At 41.9% G+C, this 17,385-nt stretch overlaps 1 protein-coding gene across 6 annotated transcripts; it reads right to left on the minus strand.

The window, feature by feature from the left end:
- Positions 1-305: 305 nt before the first annotated feature.
- On the minus strand, positions 306-17,385 carry LOC118786265 (ETS-related transcription factor Elf-1-like). 6 transcript variants are annotated; one of them, XM_036541384.1, is made up of 10 exons: positions 12,884-12,960; positions 12,601-12,677; positions 10,819-11,173; positions 8,987-9,161; positions 6,716-6,811; positions 6,174-6,278; positions 5,200-5,277; positions 4,571-4,763; positions 3,442-3,948; positions 306-2,862 (listed from the first exon to the last, which is right to left on the minus strand). In XM_036541384.1, exons 3-10 carry the CDS (start codon positions 10,888-10,890, stop codon positions 2,355-2,357), a joined length of 1,734 nt encoding a protein of 577 aa, XP_036397277.1. In that variant the 5' UTR covers positions 10,891-11,173; positions 12,601-12,677; positions 12,884-12,960; the 3' UTR covers positions 306-2,354. The 6 variants fall into 6 exon arrangements, with proteins under 6 accessions (XP_036397277.1, XP_036397278.1, XP_036397276.1 ...); XM_036541385.1 differs by lacking the exon at positions 12,884-12,960 and adding an exon at positions 12,778-12,846; XM_036541383.1 differs by lacking the exons at positions 12,601-12,677; positions 12,884-12,960 and adding an exon at positions 17,311-17,385.

The following is a 17,385-nucleotide window of genomic DNA, read 5'->3' on the forward strand; positions in this document are numbered from 1 at the left end:
GGTAAGTCACATTTAAGCCTGTGAAATCCATATGATCAACTACTGTCTTCATCAAAACAGTGTAACAATCAAGGGCAAAGAGGAGGAAATAACTTTCATAAACACCTGGTGAAAAAATGATAGTCTGAAAATATACTCGTAATTGATTAATAATGTGTATCAACCAGTATATTCACAAAATAGTTCATTTGTATGATTAAAATCTGCACTATAAAGGGTTTTTCTTTAAATTGAAAAGGAAAAATAAGGACATACAAAAAACTCACAAATGCACACTATTGTCAGACTCACAAATTTATAATCTAAACATTTGAAGAAAAAACTCAGAGCAAACTAGGCATAACAGTCTTCACTGTCTGTAACAGAACTTGACAGTTCAAAAGCTATGCCCTCTACCATAGAGGTAAACAGCTCTTCCTGGGCAGCTACAGTGTTAAGCCTCTTATGGCCGCTCTGCAAACTTCCAGGTACTGAACAAATTCATCACAAAGGTCAGCTGACTTTCATCTCCATTTCTGAGCTTGCCTGACCCCTCTGAGAGGCGGGGACAATATCTGTAATTTGATATTCAGTATAATATGCAACAAAACCTTACAATCATGACTAAGAGTGGCCCAGGCTGATTCTGAAATGCCAAGTGGGTTACATTAAAGAGGGGCCTTATGAATCAGTCCTGCATAGAATCAGCACCATATTTCAACAATTGTGGCTAATCCCGGCCCTCTGTACTGCGGTTGTGTAGGCAAGATGTAGAGAATAGGCCAGTTTGTTCAAATAGTGATGTGTTGTCAGCGTAATTCTGTTCATGTGATACCATCACGGTAAAATAAGATGCTCCAATAGCGAAAACCTGAGAAAATTTCTCCTACTCATCAAATCCAAGCAACAAGCAGCCCGGCCCCTGCTTCCGAGCAGTTCAATGATCAGCATTGGATGAGAGGCCCTGGCCATTGTATTCACCCTGCCTCTCTGAAGCCTGAATCATCACTGGACTGGAAAACCCCTGACATGCGTGCTCTGGTCACTGCTGTTGTCCAGGAGTCTCCTAACCACCTTTTCCTTGGTCATGGAATAAATTTCCCAGGTTTTCCCCAACTGGCTTTGGGTTTTCAGCCTTTCAGTCTAGAACTTTTAGATACAAGGAAAAACAAACATTTTGTTGATGGTCTTGGCAGTAACATGAAAAGAGTTTAGCGTCTGTAGACCAGAAAATCTCACACGTATTATTTTGGCTTCAAGTCTATCAGAAGTGGAGTGAAAGAATCCCAACATAGTGCCAAAGAGAAGTGAGCAGGAAATATGCTGTCTGTCAGTCATATGGTAGAAATACAGTGACATGACACTTCCAAGGATCAACATGTAGGGTGTGCTGTAGTAATGAATTAACAATTAATTGGACTTCGCTACTGCCATCAAGCTAGATCATATTCTCATATTCACATCTAACTCTGCAGTTGTAATTTATTTTTAAAATAAATGTCCTAACAAGCATCACAAATCTTTCTAAATCTGATTGGAAAGATTTTGGAAAGATATTTTTAGCAAGGTTTTCAAGGTACAAACTTCAAATGTGCATACTCATAGTTCTGTTTACATATTGACTGGACTTTCTCACCATGCACACAAAACATTTATGGAGTCATATTAAAATGAACACATCTCTTCACACATGACTATGATATGAAACTTCCAATAACCTGGTGTGTTGTCTGCGGTTTACTAATGAAATGTATGTACACATTGTAAATTATGCAGTTCTCTACTCACACAAGAAATCAATTGTACTTAAAATGTAGGTTGCTGTAAAAATTTTTTAAAAGTTCCAAAATAGCCCAATAACAACACATTCGCAAAGTGATTGTCAAGAGAACTGTTCTTTTCTGCAGTGCTGTTATTTGCCTACACGGGAATGTTTCTGTGCCAGATCTGCAACATTTCCATGCACCTCTGTATGTTGAAAAAGTCAAATTTATATGAAAATGTGTGCACGCACACAGTCAGAATGATTTGTGTAGTACACAGGTTGGAAAATGAGGCTGCCATTCACTGAAGAATACTGAGTGAAAATTTTCGCTTCTGTATGGGCAGGAGGATTTTTAATCCACCCAATCAACCTATTAATATGGATGGTTTTGCTGCAGGGGTTTAACCGTTCCCACTGACCTTGGAAAGGGGAAGAGGGAATGAGCTGTGGGACCTACTGATCTCCGATTTCCTGACAGATACGGAGATCTGCGCTGCTTGGTGAGAGCCAACATAGTACCAATAGAGTCCAGACATCAGTAGCAATGGCCAAATAGGACAGTAGAAGGGGCCAGTGTTTGTAGATTTTAACATGCTGTGCTACAGGCAGTTCATGACTCCTCAGCCTTTTGATTGGCATCAAAGCCCACCCAGGAGTCATTGATGACAACGACACTAAAGTGCTCCAGTTTCATCCCTGGATGGCTTTCCAGATCCATGTCCACCACCTCCTCTTTCCCTGCCTGTTTGGACTCTGGCGCCGTGACAACCGAGGCTATGACAGTGCCGGGGGGTTGGGTCACCAGCTGCTGCCCGCCCCCAGTGAGCGTCACCACGGAGGTGGCTCCACCCAGCAACGGAGACGAAGGGGTGGCCTGAAGCTGGGCGTCGGCATAGGTCAACTGCTGGTCCGAGAGCTCGTTCGAGGGGACGTTCTCCATGACGACTGTCACCGCCTGAGAGGAAGGCACAGTCTGCAGGATGTAGGTGGGTGTGGTCACAGATATGTCTTTGCCAGCTGAAACCGTGGTCATGGGAACAGCCTGCAGTGCAATAGACTGGGTAGACATGTCCCCTGATGACATCAGCACTGGGACTGGAGTCTGACCAGCTGAAGCTCTGGATACAAGAATGAGAAACAAAAGCAGGGAGAAAGAGCTTCCTTAACAAATGCAAGTTTCACAGGGCTGAGTGAACGGCCCAATTCAATATCACCTGAAACCAAAAACTTAGCACATTTCCTTTTTTCAGTCTAGACTAGAACAATATGTGCCATTTCCCTCCTTTTTTCCACTTTGCTCACATTATGTACTATTTCATCACTTGGATCATTGGGAATAGATTTTAAAACCCAATATGTTACTAGATCTAAGACATTAAAAGACATTCCGGAAACACCAGAATCACACAATGTCCTGACTCAGTGGTTTGGTGCTTTTCCCACAAACGAAAAAAAAAAACAAAAAAAACAGAGCTGGCAGTTCCCCTTGGGTTGCATGCTTAATGATTTATCCCAATATTTTGAACAAAATAATCCCAAACCCCAGCTGCAATAAAAGGCCTTGTAAAGGTCTTGTAAGTAGCTACATTCGTAACCAGTGGTGTTAGTATGGCAGCTCCAGCACCCACAACATATTACAAACAACTGCCTGGGTATTTCAGTACTCTCATTCTGGTGACATATTAACCCCACAGTACCTGAATGTCTGAATTGGCGCCCCCTGCTGGCCGGGCCTGGCTGTCTGCCTCTCCTGCGCACTCTGCAGGTCCTCCAGCAGCTGCACAGTTCTGAACACCGACCCGTGCTGACCCGGCTGGAGCGACTGCACATTCTGCAGCGTCCGCAGCATCTCCGCCGAAACAATGGGCAGGTGCTGCTGCTGTATGAGGCCAAGCGGTCGCACTGCTCTGGTGGTGTTGCTGTCACCCCCTGCTGGTCGGAGGACTGGACTGTGCTGACCCATTTCCTCATGGCCCGGGTGTGCCTCTGCCTTTTTGGCCTTGTGTTTCACTCCAGTCCTTCTGCTGGTTGGTTTTGTGGGTGGCCGTGGTGGGGCGGGGTTCTCCGCTGACATTTTCTTATCTGAGTCATCGCCAGAGGGATCATCCGCATGAATGTAAACCAGGTCTTTGGGCATCTCCCGAAACTGGTACACCAACCTCTGTCCCTCTACCTTGGCCAGGATTCCCCGCTGGTAATAATATCTGCCATGACATCCAACAAACCAAACAGACACGAAAAAGTTTCAACAAGACTAACACAACATCGGGTTGCAAATAGAAATTACTTTTCTCCATTCCTGGAGGACTGACTTTCCAAAACAAACTCTTTTCAAGAAATTTAGTGTCCATTAGCAAATCAAATGTGATTTTCATTATCAATGCTGAATATTTCAATATTAACTGCACAACTGTTTATCCATATTAATTTGAGATCACTGTTGGTTATTCTGATAAATTAACTGAGAAACATAAGGGTGAAATACATCACGTTTAATTTCTGTTGGTGTAGGACATGCCAGTTAATACCCACTCGTGGAAACTATAGCGCTTTGTTAAATATGAGAGCAGAACACCACAATAAACTCTATTTTGTTAGTTTCTTCAGAAAATCTACAAAGGGAGGTACTGACAGAAAACAGCCGAGAATGTCTCAATGATCATATGTTCACAAAAAAGAGAAATATGTTATCCAATGACTTAAATGGAATGCAAATTGCTGAGTCTCACCAGCCTTTTCTCTTAAACACATACACTGTTCCGCAATCAGTTTATATTAGCCCTTCACATAGGCCACAAGGCTACCCATCAGGGGACAGGGGCTCACCTGAGGGCTCGGCCCATGGTCTCATAGTTCATGTCAGGCTTGTTTTTGTGCTTTCCCCACAGTCGTGACACAGCCTTGGAATCCACCAGCTTGAAAATGCCCTGCTCCTGATGGGTCCACTTAATGTACCTGGGACAGGTGGCTTTGTCCTGCAGCAGGGCCATCAGAAACTCCCACAGGTACAGTGTGTTTCCTGCGCGCAGAGAAACGACATGTAGAGCCACAGATGTTCTCTTTACTGAATGGCTTTTCAACTCTGCATGTCTAACATTCAGAATTTGATCCACTTTGCTGCTTGATTATGAATGGTCAAAAAAGGGCAAGGGCAAGGATAGAACATCCATGGCAACCAGGAGAGATAGCACAGGAACCCCCTGTTCCCAAAATAACCTGATAAACACAGAAATTCAGATGATGGATGGCAAGTAGAGCAGACGGTCACCTGTTTAATGGTTCCTCACAGAACAGACATCAAGAAGGTGGTGGTGACAAGAGCTGACTGCTAAAACCTGCCCACACATTTCATTACACACAGTGGAAATATTTAATCTGCAGTGGCAGAAATCTATAACAAAACCTTTAAATTTTATAACCCCATCAGAGTCTGCCCTCAGACCCTCCCACCTCACCTTTTCCATCTTTGCTCTTCTTTTTCACAATGATGTCAGGAGTGGGGGACTGAGGCCTGGGACGCCTGGGTTTCCTTTCTGCAACACCAACAAAACAAAACAAAACAAAAAAAAAGATTTTATATATAATGTATATATATATATATATATATATATATATATATATATATATAAAACGACTGAGAACAGACCAGAGAAAATTACACCAGCAAACTATTGAAAATATTTCTATGTACTGTTGCTCTGTAAAGTTCAAGTAAATTAAATGTATATCCTTTCCGAGCATGCAGACTCTTCATAGATTTGTGTGGCATCAAGACAACAGAATGGCAGTGTTGTTTTTTTAAAAAATATGGACAATTTATTTACATTATTCATTCAATCCAGACAAACGGCGCTCGACAGCTAGTAAAGCTACTGGGATTACATTAGGTCTGCCACTTGGGTGCTTCTCACCCCCACGAGTGCTGTGGAAACTGCTGCTCATTTCACTGGTCTGGGCCAGGCCTGCAGCAGCTATTGAACAGAATGTAAAGTACTATTTGGGATTTTCATTACGCTGCTACAAATTTTATATACATGTACAGTCACTAATGAGTTGTTTTTTCAGTGGCTTAGCAATCCTTTAATGACCATGGCAACTCTACTATGTGTTTTGTTAAAAAGTAATCCAACATTTTGATAATGACCCAGCTCTTTTTTATCAAATACAAATCATTCTTTAAGTTTGGCTGACATCTAGCTGTGCACAGCATAACATTAGAGACACTGCACAGTCTTTTTTCTCATGGGCAGACTTCCAAAATTTGCTCTGCTGGATGCAAAACGATCTATTAGTCTATTCCTGTTATAAGTCACCTTTTCTTTTTCAGTTTCAAGTCACTGATGACCGCGAGTGTTCGGCTGTTCTGCTGTATCTTTATTTCACTGTAGTTGTGTGCCTTTGTTTATGCCACCCCTTGAGAAGCCAGTACCTTTCCTCTTCTTTGGCAGCTGGGTTCCTGTCTCAGCAGTTACAACCCCCAGGGTGCCGGCCTCCACAGCTCCAACTCCCCCGACATCGCAGCCTGACACAGTAACTGCAGCACGCATGGACCGCACAAACACACCAAACCACCAGAGAGAGGCATGAGGAAGCAGACCAGCAGCATGGCAATTTTCTTTAAATCCCCAGACACAGTCTTTACTTTACTTAACAGTCTTAAACTTATACACTATAAAGCAGAACTTTAATTCAATCTACTCAGTGTCAATGCTTGAGTAGCAAAATATGATACAGCAATATTATTATTTATCTATTGTATTCATATGCCTGTGTCTATTATACATTTAAATGAACATACTGTTTTTCTTAATAAACGAATGTTTATCCTATGACTTTATTAAAATCAATTAAAATAAAATGCACAACAAACCACTACAGAACAACAGTTCCAAACGCTACCAGGTACTATGAGAAAGGTCATACGCTCTCCACCGCCAGCAGTCCATTGCAAGGGGCGTGAAACACACTTACACATGCGCTTTTCATCCAGAAGGTCAGCGGAGTCCATGTGGCGAAGGGCCTCAGCAACCTCTATGGTGTCATTTTCGTCTTTACAGGATGCCTCCACTATAAACAAGTCAAGAAAACACAACTGAAAGAAATCCAGTCGAGTGGCCACTGCAACCAGAACATATTGCAGCAGCTAGGTCAACTGCCCAAATTACCACCCAAACACAATACACGTATCGCAAATCAAACCAAGTTATCCTGCAGTACGGGCGCCTCCGTTACTTATGTAAATTACCTTTTATCAGCAGATCTCTCTAACTTGCAATGTGTTTATTAATACCGCGAACGTTAGCAGCAAACTTTAAAAAGGGAGAATTTAGTATCGAACAGCTAACACCACCAAAGAGAATGGCTGAATCTCGGACAGGGTCTCCTTAAATTTGCGGGTCCCTCACTGTGCTGGTCACTGTGTATCGTAAATTAACAGCTGGCTAACTTAATGTTATTTTATTTCAACTTTAACCTGGGGTAGAGTAACTTTGCCGTCTGAAACCATTAACTACACAACAGACTGAACAAAAAACAAATGTAACTAACACTCGGTTCCTTTCAAATTTTAACAGTAACGTTACCTCTTTTTCCACACAGTATAGGCTACAACTGGTATTCCGAGAATACTTGCTGTAACGCGAGCAGTGTTGTTCGGAGTTGGTGCGCACGTAGCCTACTAAACCACACAATAAAATGTAGATAAACGCTAACTTGGTAGATTTAGCCGAGTTACCTGCTTTAATGAGCAGATCCATTCGAATCCCTTTGGTATAGCCTACTGTGGGCGCAACTTTCACAAAAATGTAGCTGCGGTTAACAAAAAAAGAGAACTCCTCCCCAGGATAAAGCCGTTTCACATCCAGACTTCATACAAAATATCATCGCCGTTATCTAGCTAGATATAAAACACACTTTATTTAGCCGATCAATTAATGCCATAACTCGCTGGCCAGATAACTAAGACGATACTAGTGTTTTGCTCCACTTCCTGTGTATTGCCAAAGGTCGATCCACGTGCGAGAGTTAGATAGCTGGCTGGGTAACTCACATACAGAGGCGGAGTCTGGGAATATGGCATTAATCAAGGCTCCGGTTATTTACAAATTCTTCAACTCAGGTGAACCGTAGCCCGTGTAATTCCGCTAGAATTACGGTAATTTTTTTGGCTCACGTTTGGATGTTGAACGCAGTGAGGTGAGACTGAGACTGCTTTAAAACTGATGTAGCCTGGAGCAGTTCGGGCTGCAATTATATCAGCGCCGACTCGCTGCAGGTAATTTTCGGATGCACAATGTTTTTTTTTTTTTTTTTTACTTGTTGAATTTATCCATTCTCACTCCCTTTTCACACAATTTGGAATCGCCTGAGCGAGCGCCAACGCGACCACTACAAGTCTCACAGTGCAACACAGTGAAGCCCAGCCAACTGGAAGATAGGCGCTAATCAATTGGTGTCGTACGAGCAACACTGACGAGTGGATAATCTGAGGGAACCCTGGCAGCCTCTCTGCCCGGTGTATCCAGATCTATCCACGGCGGAAAGAAGCGGGGTTTTTTCCATCGATATGTTATTAGTGCCAAATGTCACGGCTGGTTTCAGACTCTGACCTAAGGTGTCTATCTACGCTGTAGGCATCTTGTCAACAAAGCCGCGTGGGATCGCAAGATCTTAAGTATACAAGGATATTTAAAAATGGTGTGGGAAGGTTTAACGGATGGGAAAAGGGCAGTTTATTGATTCATTACAAAGTTAGTAAAATATTGATCCATGGTGGTGAACATCCTTAAATCAATGGTTGTATTTTTATTAGTATTTAATTTAAAGCTGAAATATCAGTTGTTCAGGCTATCTCAAAACTGCCAAAACATACCAGTTCACCAAAATGCGTTGTAGTAATTGCAAGTATTTTAAAATCTTATAGACTGTTTCCCACATTATAACATAAAACATGACATTATTTGAAAGATATAGGTCTGCTGTGCCTATTAAATTTTACACTTTGCTGTTGTGTCAGGGACTGCCACTGTGAAATGTCACCTGAATATTCTATTTAAGAATGTGTTGGTTGCTATGGTTCATGGGGATTTTATGAGTCCAGAGACATTTGCCCATTCCAGTCCCAAGGACCGAATGAGGACAGCAACCGCGTTGATCAGTTGAGTGTGATTTAGTTCATATTAAACTGAATGAAACATTGCAATAATAATGTGTCTCTAGAAAGTAGAGGTGAAGTGGAGTTACCTGTCAGACTGACGTCCTCTCCCACCACCTGCTCAGATGCAGCCAGGCCCATGGAGACAGGATGGAGGCTGTCTGTCATTGGCTGCTCACATGACAGGTCCGAATAGTCCAGAACCTGAGCAGAGCCTGGCACCTGTTCCACAATGACTGCAGGGAAGCCCAGGGTGCCACCCAGCTTCAAAGACCACAAAGATTATTATGACCATTATTATTAGTAGTAGTAGTAGTAATCACTAGTAGTATTAGTTGCAGTGTGTGAAGTATGTTAATGTTACATATGACAATTTGCTAAGATTCATTTTTTTCCCGCATTTCATAAATTTGAGTGAACAGTTTCACTAAGACCAAGTACCCTGGAGTTTAGATTGATCTTGCATTCCATACCACCCACTCCTCCCCTCAACCACATTAATCTGATCTTCCATCAGTGACAAGCAGTTAGTGCTTTATGTGGCTTCAAGTGCTAACTTGTGGAGCACTGATCAGAGATCAGCATTGCTGAGGTTAAAGGACTGCAGGAGTGTGGCATGTGACATTGAGACAAGGTAACCTCAGTTTCTGAGGCAACAAGAGAGTGAAACTATAACGAGGGAAAAACAGGCAAACAACTTTTTGTTGAGAGAGCAGAAAGGTGGTTTTCCTCCCGTTTTTGTTCTGGTTAAGATGGAGTTAAGTGTGAAGGCCTCACATGTCCGTGCGTGTGCGTGTGCATGTGTGTGTATATGTGTGTGGAGAAATCCTTGTGCACACATAGTAATGTAAGGAGTGATAGTCTGAATAAAGGTACAGTACATAAAGCACTTAATATTTACCCTGCTGGTCTTTCATTATTACCAGACTGCACATTTGCAGTGAATTAAATGGGAAAAGAGACATTCCCTCAGAATAGCATATTGGTTGCTGCTAAGATTTTTACATTATTTGGAGTATATGGAAAGTCATGTAAGCCTCACTGCTAGTCAAATGTCAGTTCACTTCTCTCAAATGACCTAACTGATTGAAGCAGAGGAGAGCCATTCATGTAACTAACCTTTTATTGTTATTCACAATGTCTCTTAATGTTTTTTTGGAATACTAATTATACGAGTAATGTGTGCTTGAGAGTTTTAAACTGCTAGCAATTTTACAGCAGGAGAAACTGCTGCTGGCCAAAACTAATCTTTATAGACATCAGAATCAGTTCTGAATAGTGAAGTTGTTCCTCTTTTAAATGTATTACTGCTCTCCAGTGATTTAGATGCACTGCATACAACAGTGCATCTAAAGAGAGGGAGCCAGTGACAGCTGCAGTTTGTATACAGGGCTCAGGAATTTGCCCCAAACTGCCACAGAGGCTGTCCAAGGTCATCCGAGAAGCTCTGTTTACTTTCACAATGAAGGAGTACTTTTAAAGTGAAATTCTCCAGAAGAGCGCCCATTCCTTGGTGGGCACGCCTTCATGAATGAAGTACAGCTGACTATCAGTACATTCATTCCCAATGCGGTAAGAGGCCATGACGCTGGTGTGTAAGTTTAAAAGGCGAGCCACACCCCTGCGCACAGATGTGGGGAATCATAGTGGAAAGTACAGGAGCTGCCTGTGTGCCTCCAGGGATTCATCTCTATGGCACTGAGGTGTCAGTGAACCTCAGTAACCTGGAAGAATGGCTGTAACACTATGCGTGTGCGCAATTACTGCAGCACACCTGTGTCAATTCACCTAGGATCTGACAACATAACAACATACTGTGTTCGCACAATTGTGTGTGTCCAGTTATGGGCTGATGCCAGCTATGTAGATCAGAAGTCAGATCAGACAGTTTTCCACACAGCTGTACTGCTCAGTTTCTTACCTGTTGCTCACTGTCCATACAGTTGCTGGCAAACTCGAACACGATCTCACCCTGCCCGACTGTGGCGGCCATGCTGATGCAGTCCCAGGGTTCAAAGTCTCATGTCACGCGTAGCTTCCCACTTTCAATAGGGTCACTGTGCTCTGACAGCCCAGGGACCACTGCATCCAGAGCCTCTGCAAAAATCTCCCGGGAAAAGTACTGACTCTGAAATCCCTCAAGACCGAGACCTTGGAGCTCTACAATGGGTCATCTTCACCAGGCTAAGTGCTTGTGTGGAAAGAGTGGAGTGAAGGATGCTGGGATGCAGGTTTGCTCAGATGAGGAAGAAGGTGGCGCACAGCTCGGTCTTGACCTGAAAATGTGAACAGCAGATTGAAAAAAAAAGACTTTACAGCTTCCTCTCCCACAGCCGTAGATCACATGACCAACACTGACAGTTTACCAGCAGAGCCGAGAGACGTCAGCAGCAAACGGTCACTTAACAAAGATCATGAAGTTTGAAGTGCAGAAGGTATCCCATATCCGTTCAAGGCGCTTTTCCTCTGGGAGAACATGATCTGAGCTGTGAAGATTCCCAAGTGTTTTGCCAAGAGAAAGCTCCACGCTTTGTGTGTTCGTCTCAGCCCTGAAGCTGCCCTATCGGCGGAGCGCAGTTGTGTGAGAGGCGGTGCTGTTCTCTCGCGCTCCTGCTCTCTTATCTCCAGCTCGCAGCTGAACGCGCTGCAGGAAGGAAGCTGGCTGACCACGTCATGGCAAACAAGAGCATGCAAACAGGCAGCTGTACCACGGCTCGACAGTGCAGCGCTGAAACGCCTGCTTTCACAGCGGAAGCGGCATGCAGTCGGGCCAAGCTGCGCGGACTTACTTTCAAAAGAGCTTTTCTTGTCTTTCAACATGCCTCTGAGGACTTGCGTTTGCAAGATGGGTTCAGGTTGGAAGCGCTGTGTAGCTCCCTTTGTGGCATGACATGTGGGTCCCATTTTCAGAACAATGACTTTAATGTTTGCAAAAACAAACAATTTACTTTTTTGTAAGTTAAACTGAAGAAAATTCTGCTCAGTTCCATTTTAGGAATGGAGGGTGGAAGCAGGAGAATAACCTGCTCTGTCTTTTTTTATATGAATACCAACATTTGCTGATGTTTAAACTCATCATTTATATATATATATATATTCCTTTTTAATGTAGAGCAACTTAGTAAATTATGACAAAAAAATAAACAATAAAAAAAAATAAAAGCATTACTTCCCCTTTTTCTGATAAATACTCCTGCCCAGAAAAGAACTGCAGATGTAATAAATTATAAAGTGCAGCACTTTACACATGCTTCCTCTGCTGAGAAGCCAAGGCTTCCTTCTCTGTGTAATAATGTCAGCAGGGCATGAAGTCTAATTATAAACAATTTCCCTCTTCTTTTGTTTCACTCTGTCCAAGACTTGTAATCAACAACTTTGTCAGAACAATCGCAAATGTAAAGCGCCACACACTTTATGACCTGTGTGACATTGTGATAATTTAACAGACATGTTAAAGAGCAATTTCAACACTCATTGTTCCAGTCTATCAGCATGATCTATGAGATTTATTAACTTGTCAGTAATGACATTTTAATATTTAGACACAAACTCTTCACACCTCTTTGCTTCAAAGCAAGCATAAATGTGTTAAAAAAAAAAGTGAGTGTATTTTCTGACTCTACCTTATCTGAGTGGTACTGATAATCGACATGGTTTGCCCTTTGGAATAGTGCTGTTTGCTACAGAAGCCAGTCTCTCATACCTGTCTTGTGTTGCTGATTGTGAATTTAGTCCTTCAGCCTCCTTCTGTATTTAGTCCTGTAGTAACTTTACCAACTCCTGTGAACAGCAGAGAGCAGCTGTTTTGGTTAGAACTAGAAAATCCTGTTATTCGTATTGTCTTTCTTCCCCCTCCCCCTCCACTCTCTCACTCACTTACCTCACCATTCCTTCTCTGGTGTCATGTTACACCATATTAGCACGACAACAGCACCTTGCCAACCAGCCTAACAGTCAACAGCATACCTGAGCCTCTGCGCACCTACCTGCCTCAGATTTAACCCCCTAGTGTCTGATTTCCCTTCCTCTGACTGCAGACAGTCTGGAGTGTGTGGGTTTTCCCTTCATGCTCAATGCGCTCTGTCTTCTGACTGGAACAGGCACCCCATGTGACAGGTTTGAGCCAATCAAAAAAAAGTGCTGAATTGTGCGTGGAGAGAAACACAACGCAGCCCTGTTTCTTGCTGACACATGTTTCCTTGTATGTTGTGGGAGGGGTTGTGAGGCTGTGTTGGCTGAGAAAGGGCAGAAAAGAGCACCCAGAGCCTATTGCAAAGACCATAGCAGAGGTTTAAACCTTGAGTTCAGAGTACAAGACCATTCACCTTGGGTTAGCACTTCTGCAACACGATTATAATTGTGAAGCCTGTTGCAATGCTTCAGTGGTCTAATGGTCTGGATTCATTGTTTAAAACCACTCAAAGGTCACTGTAACTGGCTCCCATGTTGCATAAAAATATTGACTGAAGCTTTCAGGGCCTAACCTGGTCCTCAACTAGTCTCTAATCTCATATCATATAATTTCAGTGTGGTGTGCGTCCACATCTAAGGTTCAAACAATAGGTTTCAGACTTACTTCAAATTGTTAGGAAATATGTGACGTCATGTCAGGCTATGTATTGTAAGCAGTGTTTGAAATGTCCAATTCAGCAACAAAATTTTGGCTGGCATTTTTATGGTATTTACAGGTCCAATATCAGGAGGTAATGCACATAGGAGACCACATTTTTTTGTGGCAGCTAACATGATCAAATTTAATATTCTAATTCCATTGGTATGTAGCTAAGGTGTGCCAGATTTCGCCTTCCTTACAAAATTCCTTCATGGTGAACTTTAATCTTCAATGACACCCTGTCAATGTTGAAGACTAAACTTCATATTTGTTCATATGAATTGCTAAAAATTTGAGGTGAAGTGCTCAAGGCATTGGTATGTTTGGGTTGCATGAAATCATTTACTGAAAACAGAAACACAAAGGGTAGTAAATGAAAGAAATAATAACTTATGCACACAACCTCCAGGCACCAGCAGTGGTTAATGGGCTTAGCATTACACTCTCAGTCAAGATCACATTCAGAAATGACCTAGCTCTTTTTGTGGCACTGATAACATGTATATTGCTGCACATTCTGATCAAAAGGTCTTGGAGTGACCTTGTTTTGAACACCTCAGTGTTTCCCTTAATGTTTTACTTGTCATCAACATTCATGAATATACAGGGTAATCAATTTCAGTTTTATTTTCTCATAATCACTCAGGTGGAGTTCACTTCACCTTAAAATTTGGTCGTACATGGTCCCACAATGCAATTCTCTTATTGACACCATTAGCTTCATTTATTGACACTATTAGCTTTACAGTTTTTCTGACTTTACAAGTGTTTTACATTTTTGCTGACTCTTATTGTAATCAGAGTCTGTTGTTCTAAGCGCCTCTACCCTTTCACCTGTTTGTGACTACATATATAGAGATAGGCACACTGGTCTACCTCTATATGTCCCTCACTGGTGTCTGTGCTGAGACAGGAAGACAGATAAGTGTCGTGCTTGCATCAGCATGTGTTTCTGTCTTAAAACAAAAGAGTAACATATAACTGACATGTCAACAGCCCTTTCCATTCATTCTCATAAAGGAAGTCATTTTCGATCAACTCAAGAGACTGAGCTGAAATCCCTCATGGTCTGTCATTACAATTACTGCATGCTCATGTCCTTTTTCTTATTTGCTCAATGTACTTTGCTTTATAGACAATTGTTCACATTGAATCAGTTTAAATAAACTCACTCCTTTTGATGAGTTTTCAGATGTGGCAACAGCTAGTAGCAGCAAGGCACAACATGTCAGAATATGCCTGTTTTCCAAAATCACATACACCTAACACTCTCAATACTCCAAATATCATTTCACTTTTATCATACACAAGTAACCCCCAGTGATCCCTGACATTTTCAAGTGGTCATCCACTGACATATACTAGCAACACTGTTGGGCACGAGAGGTTTTGAAAGTATCGTTTTTATCTTTCTTGGAGCAGAGCTTTGCCGTGACAAGCAAAGGGTTTATCAAACAGGAAGCACAAAATTCATTGACAAACTATCTTTATCAAACAAGTACAGGCCCAGGGGTCTGCGGTGTGTTCTTTTTAAAGATTTCCCTGCAGCTGTTTCTTTGTCTTACCACCTTTCAGCAAGATTAATCCTCTTCCTCTCTTTTGTTAAGATAGCCTCAGTTGTTATGCTATACTGTGACCATACAGAGTAATACTGTGTGTGTATGTGTGTGTGTGTGTGTGTGTCTAAAAACATGATATTGAGTAAGCAGGAATTGTATTTCAGTATTAACATTCTGCAATTTTATTTCCATATGACAATTAACCATTATGGATAACTAATGAAATTGCTACATTTGTTGCCATTGTACTTAATTATTCATAATTGTGTTAGTTACTGAGCATGCATTCACCAGGCTAAAATAAATTGGAGCCAGAGCACTTTCCAGTCTACTTTTTCACGTTAGCAGTGGTGTCTGTGCGTTATTGATATTCCCAAATAACACAGTCATTGTGTCATATGGAAAAAAGAAGCACATACAGCACCTGTTAATAGAACTCGATTGTTGGTATGTTCCGGTTTCACATGTACAATCAGTGCCTTTGCAGGTTGACTGCCCCTTAGTGCTTTAAGTAGAAACCCACCAGACCGACGGGACCTTGCTGACTTCCCTCCGACTTCCCTCTTGCAGAAGAGCAACAGATTAACAGTAATATGTGCTAAAACATCATATCACTGGGGCTCCCACATGGCACAGCTGGCCAGATACTCATCTGGACCTATCAGAGGATTTAATTGAGCTTGCCCTTTTTTCTCATTTGAATGTAGAGTTTGTCTTGGTGAGACAAGCCTAAAGTACAACTGGAAAAAATTAGCAATATCTCAAAATTAGTTGAATGCAAAAAAGGAGGGGTGCAAAAAAAAACAAAAAAGAACAAAACAGCATATCACCTAGCAAATGTTTTACTGACCCCCCCCCCCCCCCCCCTTCTTAATTGGCCTCTTTTGTGATATAATGATTCTGTACAGCTGAGAATATTTAGGTACAATTTAGGTACAATAGTAGCCTCAGCCAAAGGGGTCAATCCCATTACCCTAAGTCCACCCTCAGTCTACATTCCAATACTCTTCAAAACAGCAATGTCTTTCCTACCCAGTCTGATGTCATACACATGCCCACAGGGAAACATGAACATCCATTCACGTACACAAGCATACGTTCAGACATGAATGTCTGCAAACAGACATTTTTATGACAACGGCTCGTCCTTATCTGCCAGGTGGCTGAAAAAGTGTAATTTATGCATGCAAATGACCAAACAAAGGAGCTTTAGATCACTTTCAGCAGTGGGCACTACATTTCTGCAGGGCCTCCACAGACATGTGAACTGTTTCACCCTCTGTTTGTTTCTGTCTTTAAATGTATACTTTCTGCCTGTTTTACATCCATAAGAGTGATTTAGCATTCATACAGATTCGTCTGTCATCTTACACTGATCGGTTGCTTATCCCAATATATTACTCTCATGCTTCTGTAATGCTTTAAATCACATTTAGTTTTTCAGATTCTCTATATATCATATTTACTGTACTGTACATTAGCTTTGTGTTACACCATACTGAAACCATACTTTAGCGGTGTAGCACTCATAAAAGGTGAAATGCAATCAATGGTAAAGATGCACCTGACACAAAAACTAGTCTTTGCACTCCTTCAGTGAGAAGTGGAAAATATTTTTCACCTGAAAAAATGTGATGTTTAAGAACTGTTTTGTTGGGATTCAGTCTTAGAGAAGATATTGTGTTTTGCAGAAAAACTGGAGAGAAATTAGATAAAGTAAATGTGTGCACTTTACTTTAGACAAGTCCAAAATAATCTCCAAAACATAATGAATGTTAAAAGTACAAAAATAATGGCAATAAGTGCAGTTTGTGCACTTTATTTTAGAGACTATAGACCCCAAAACATAATGAAAAAGTGTTTGCTAGGTGCTGCCTTGCATTGCACACATGGTTACCACCATGTATCCTCTGAGTGTCTGACTGACTTTTAACCCCTCTGGCCTGAGGCTACCTCTCTAGTCTGTGATTGCTTCCACGCCTTTGCATCTATCTGTGGTACCAGAGCCACACACTGTGCTCAGACCAAACAAAAACAGTTTTTCAGTGCTTACATTATATTTATATTCTTTATCCACAATCAGCCATTTCGAACAACCGCTCAAACTACTTTCACTTTCAACGGAGTGTGACAGTAGCACAAAACTGGCTAAACCGTATGTCCAAAGTCCTTCTTTTCCTCAAATAAATGCTGAAAGGCCTTTTTTCTTCCCCTTTAATGTTAAGCAATATTAGTACTGTACCTTGAATTATCCGTAGTTTGCAGCACCTCAGTCTCAGTTGTCGGAGCAGCTGTGCAAAATGGCCACGACTGTTTG

Source organism: Megalops cyprinoides, chromosome 11 (assembly GCF_013368585.1).
Source record: "Megalops cyprinoides isolate fMegCyp1 chromosome 11, fMegCyp1.pri, whole genome shotgun sequence".
In the NCBI taxonomy this organism is placed as follows: Eukaryota; Metazoa; Chordata; class Actinopteri; order Elopiformes; family Megalopidae; genus Megalops; species Megalops cyprinoides.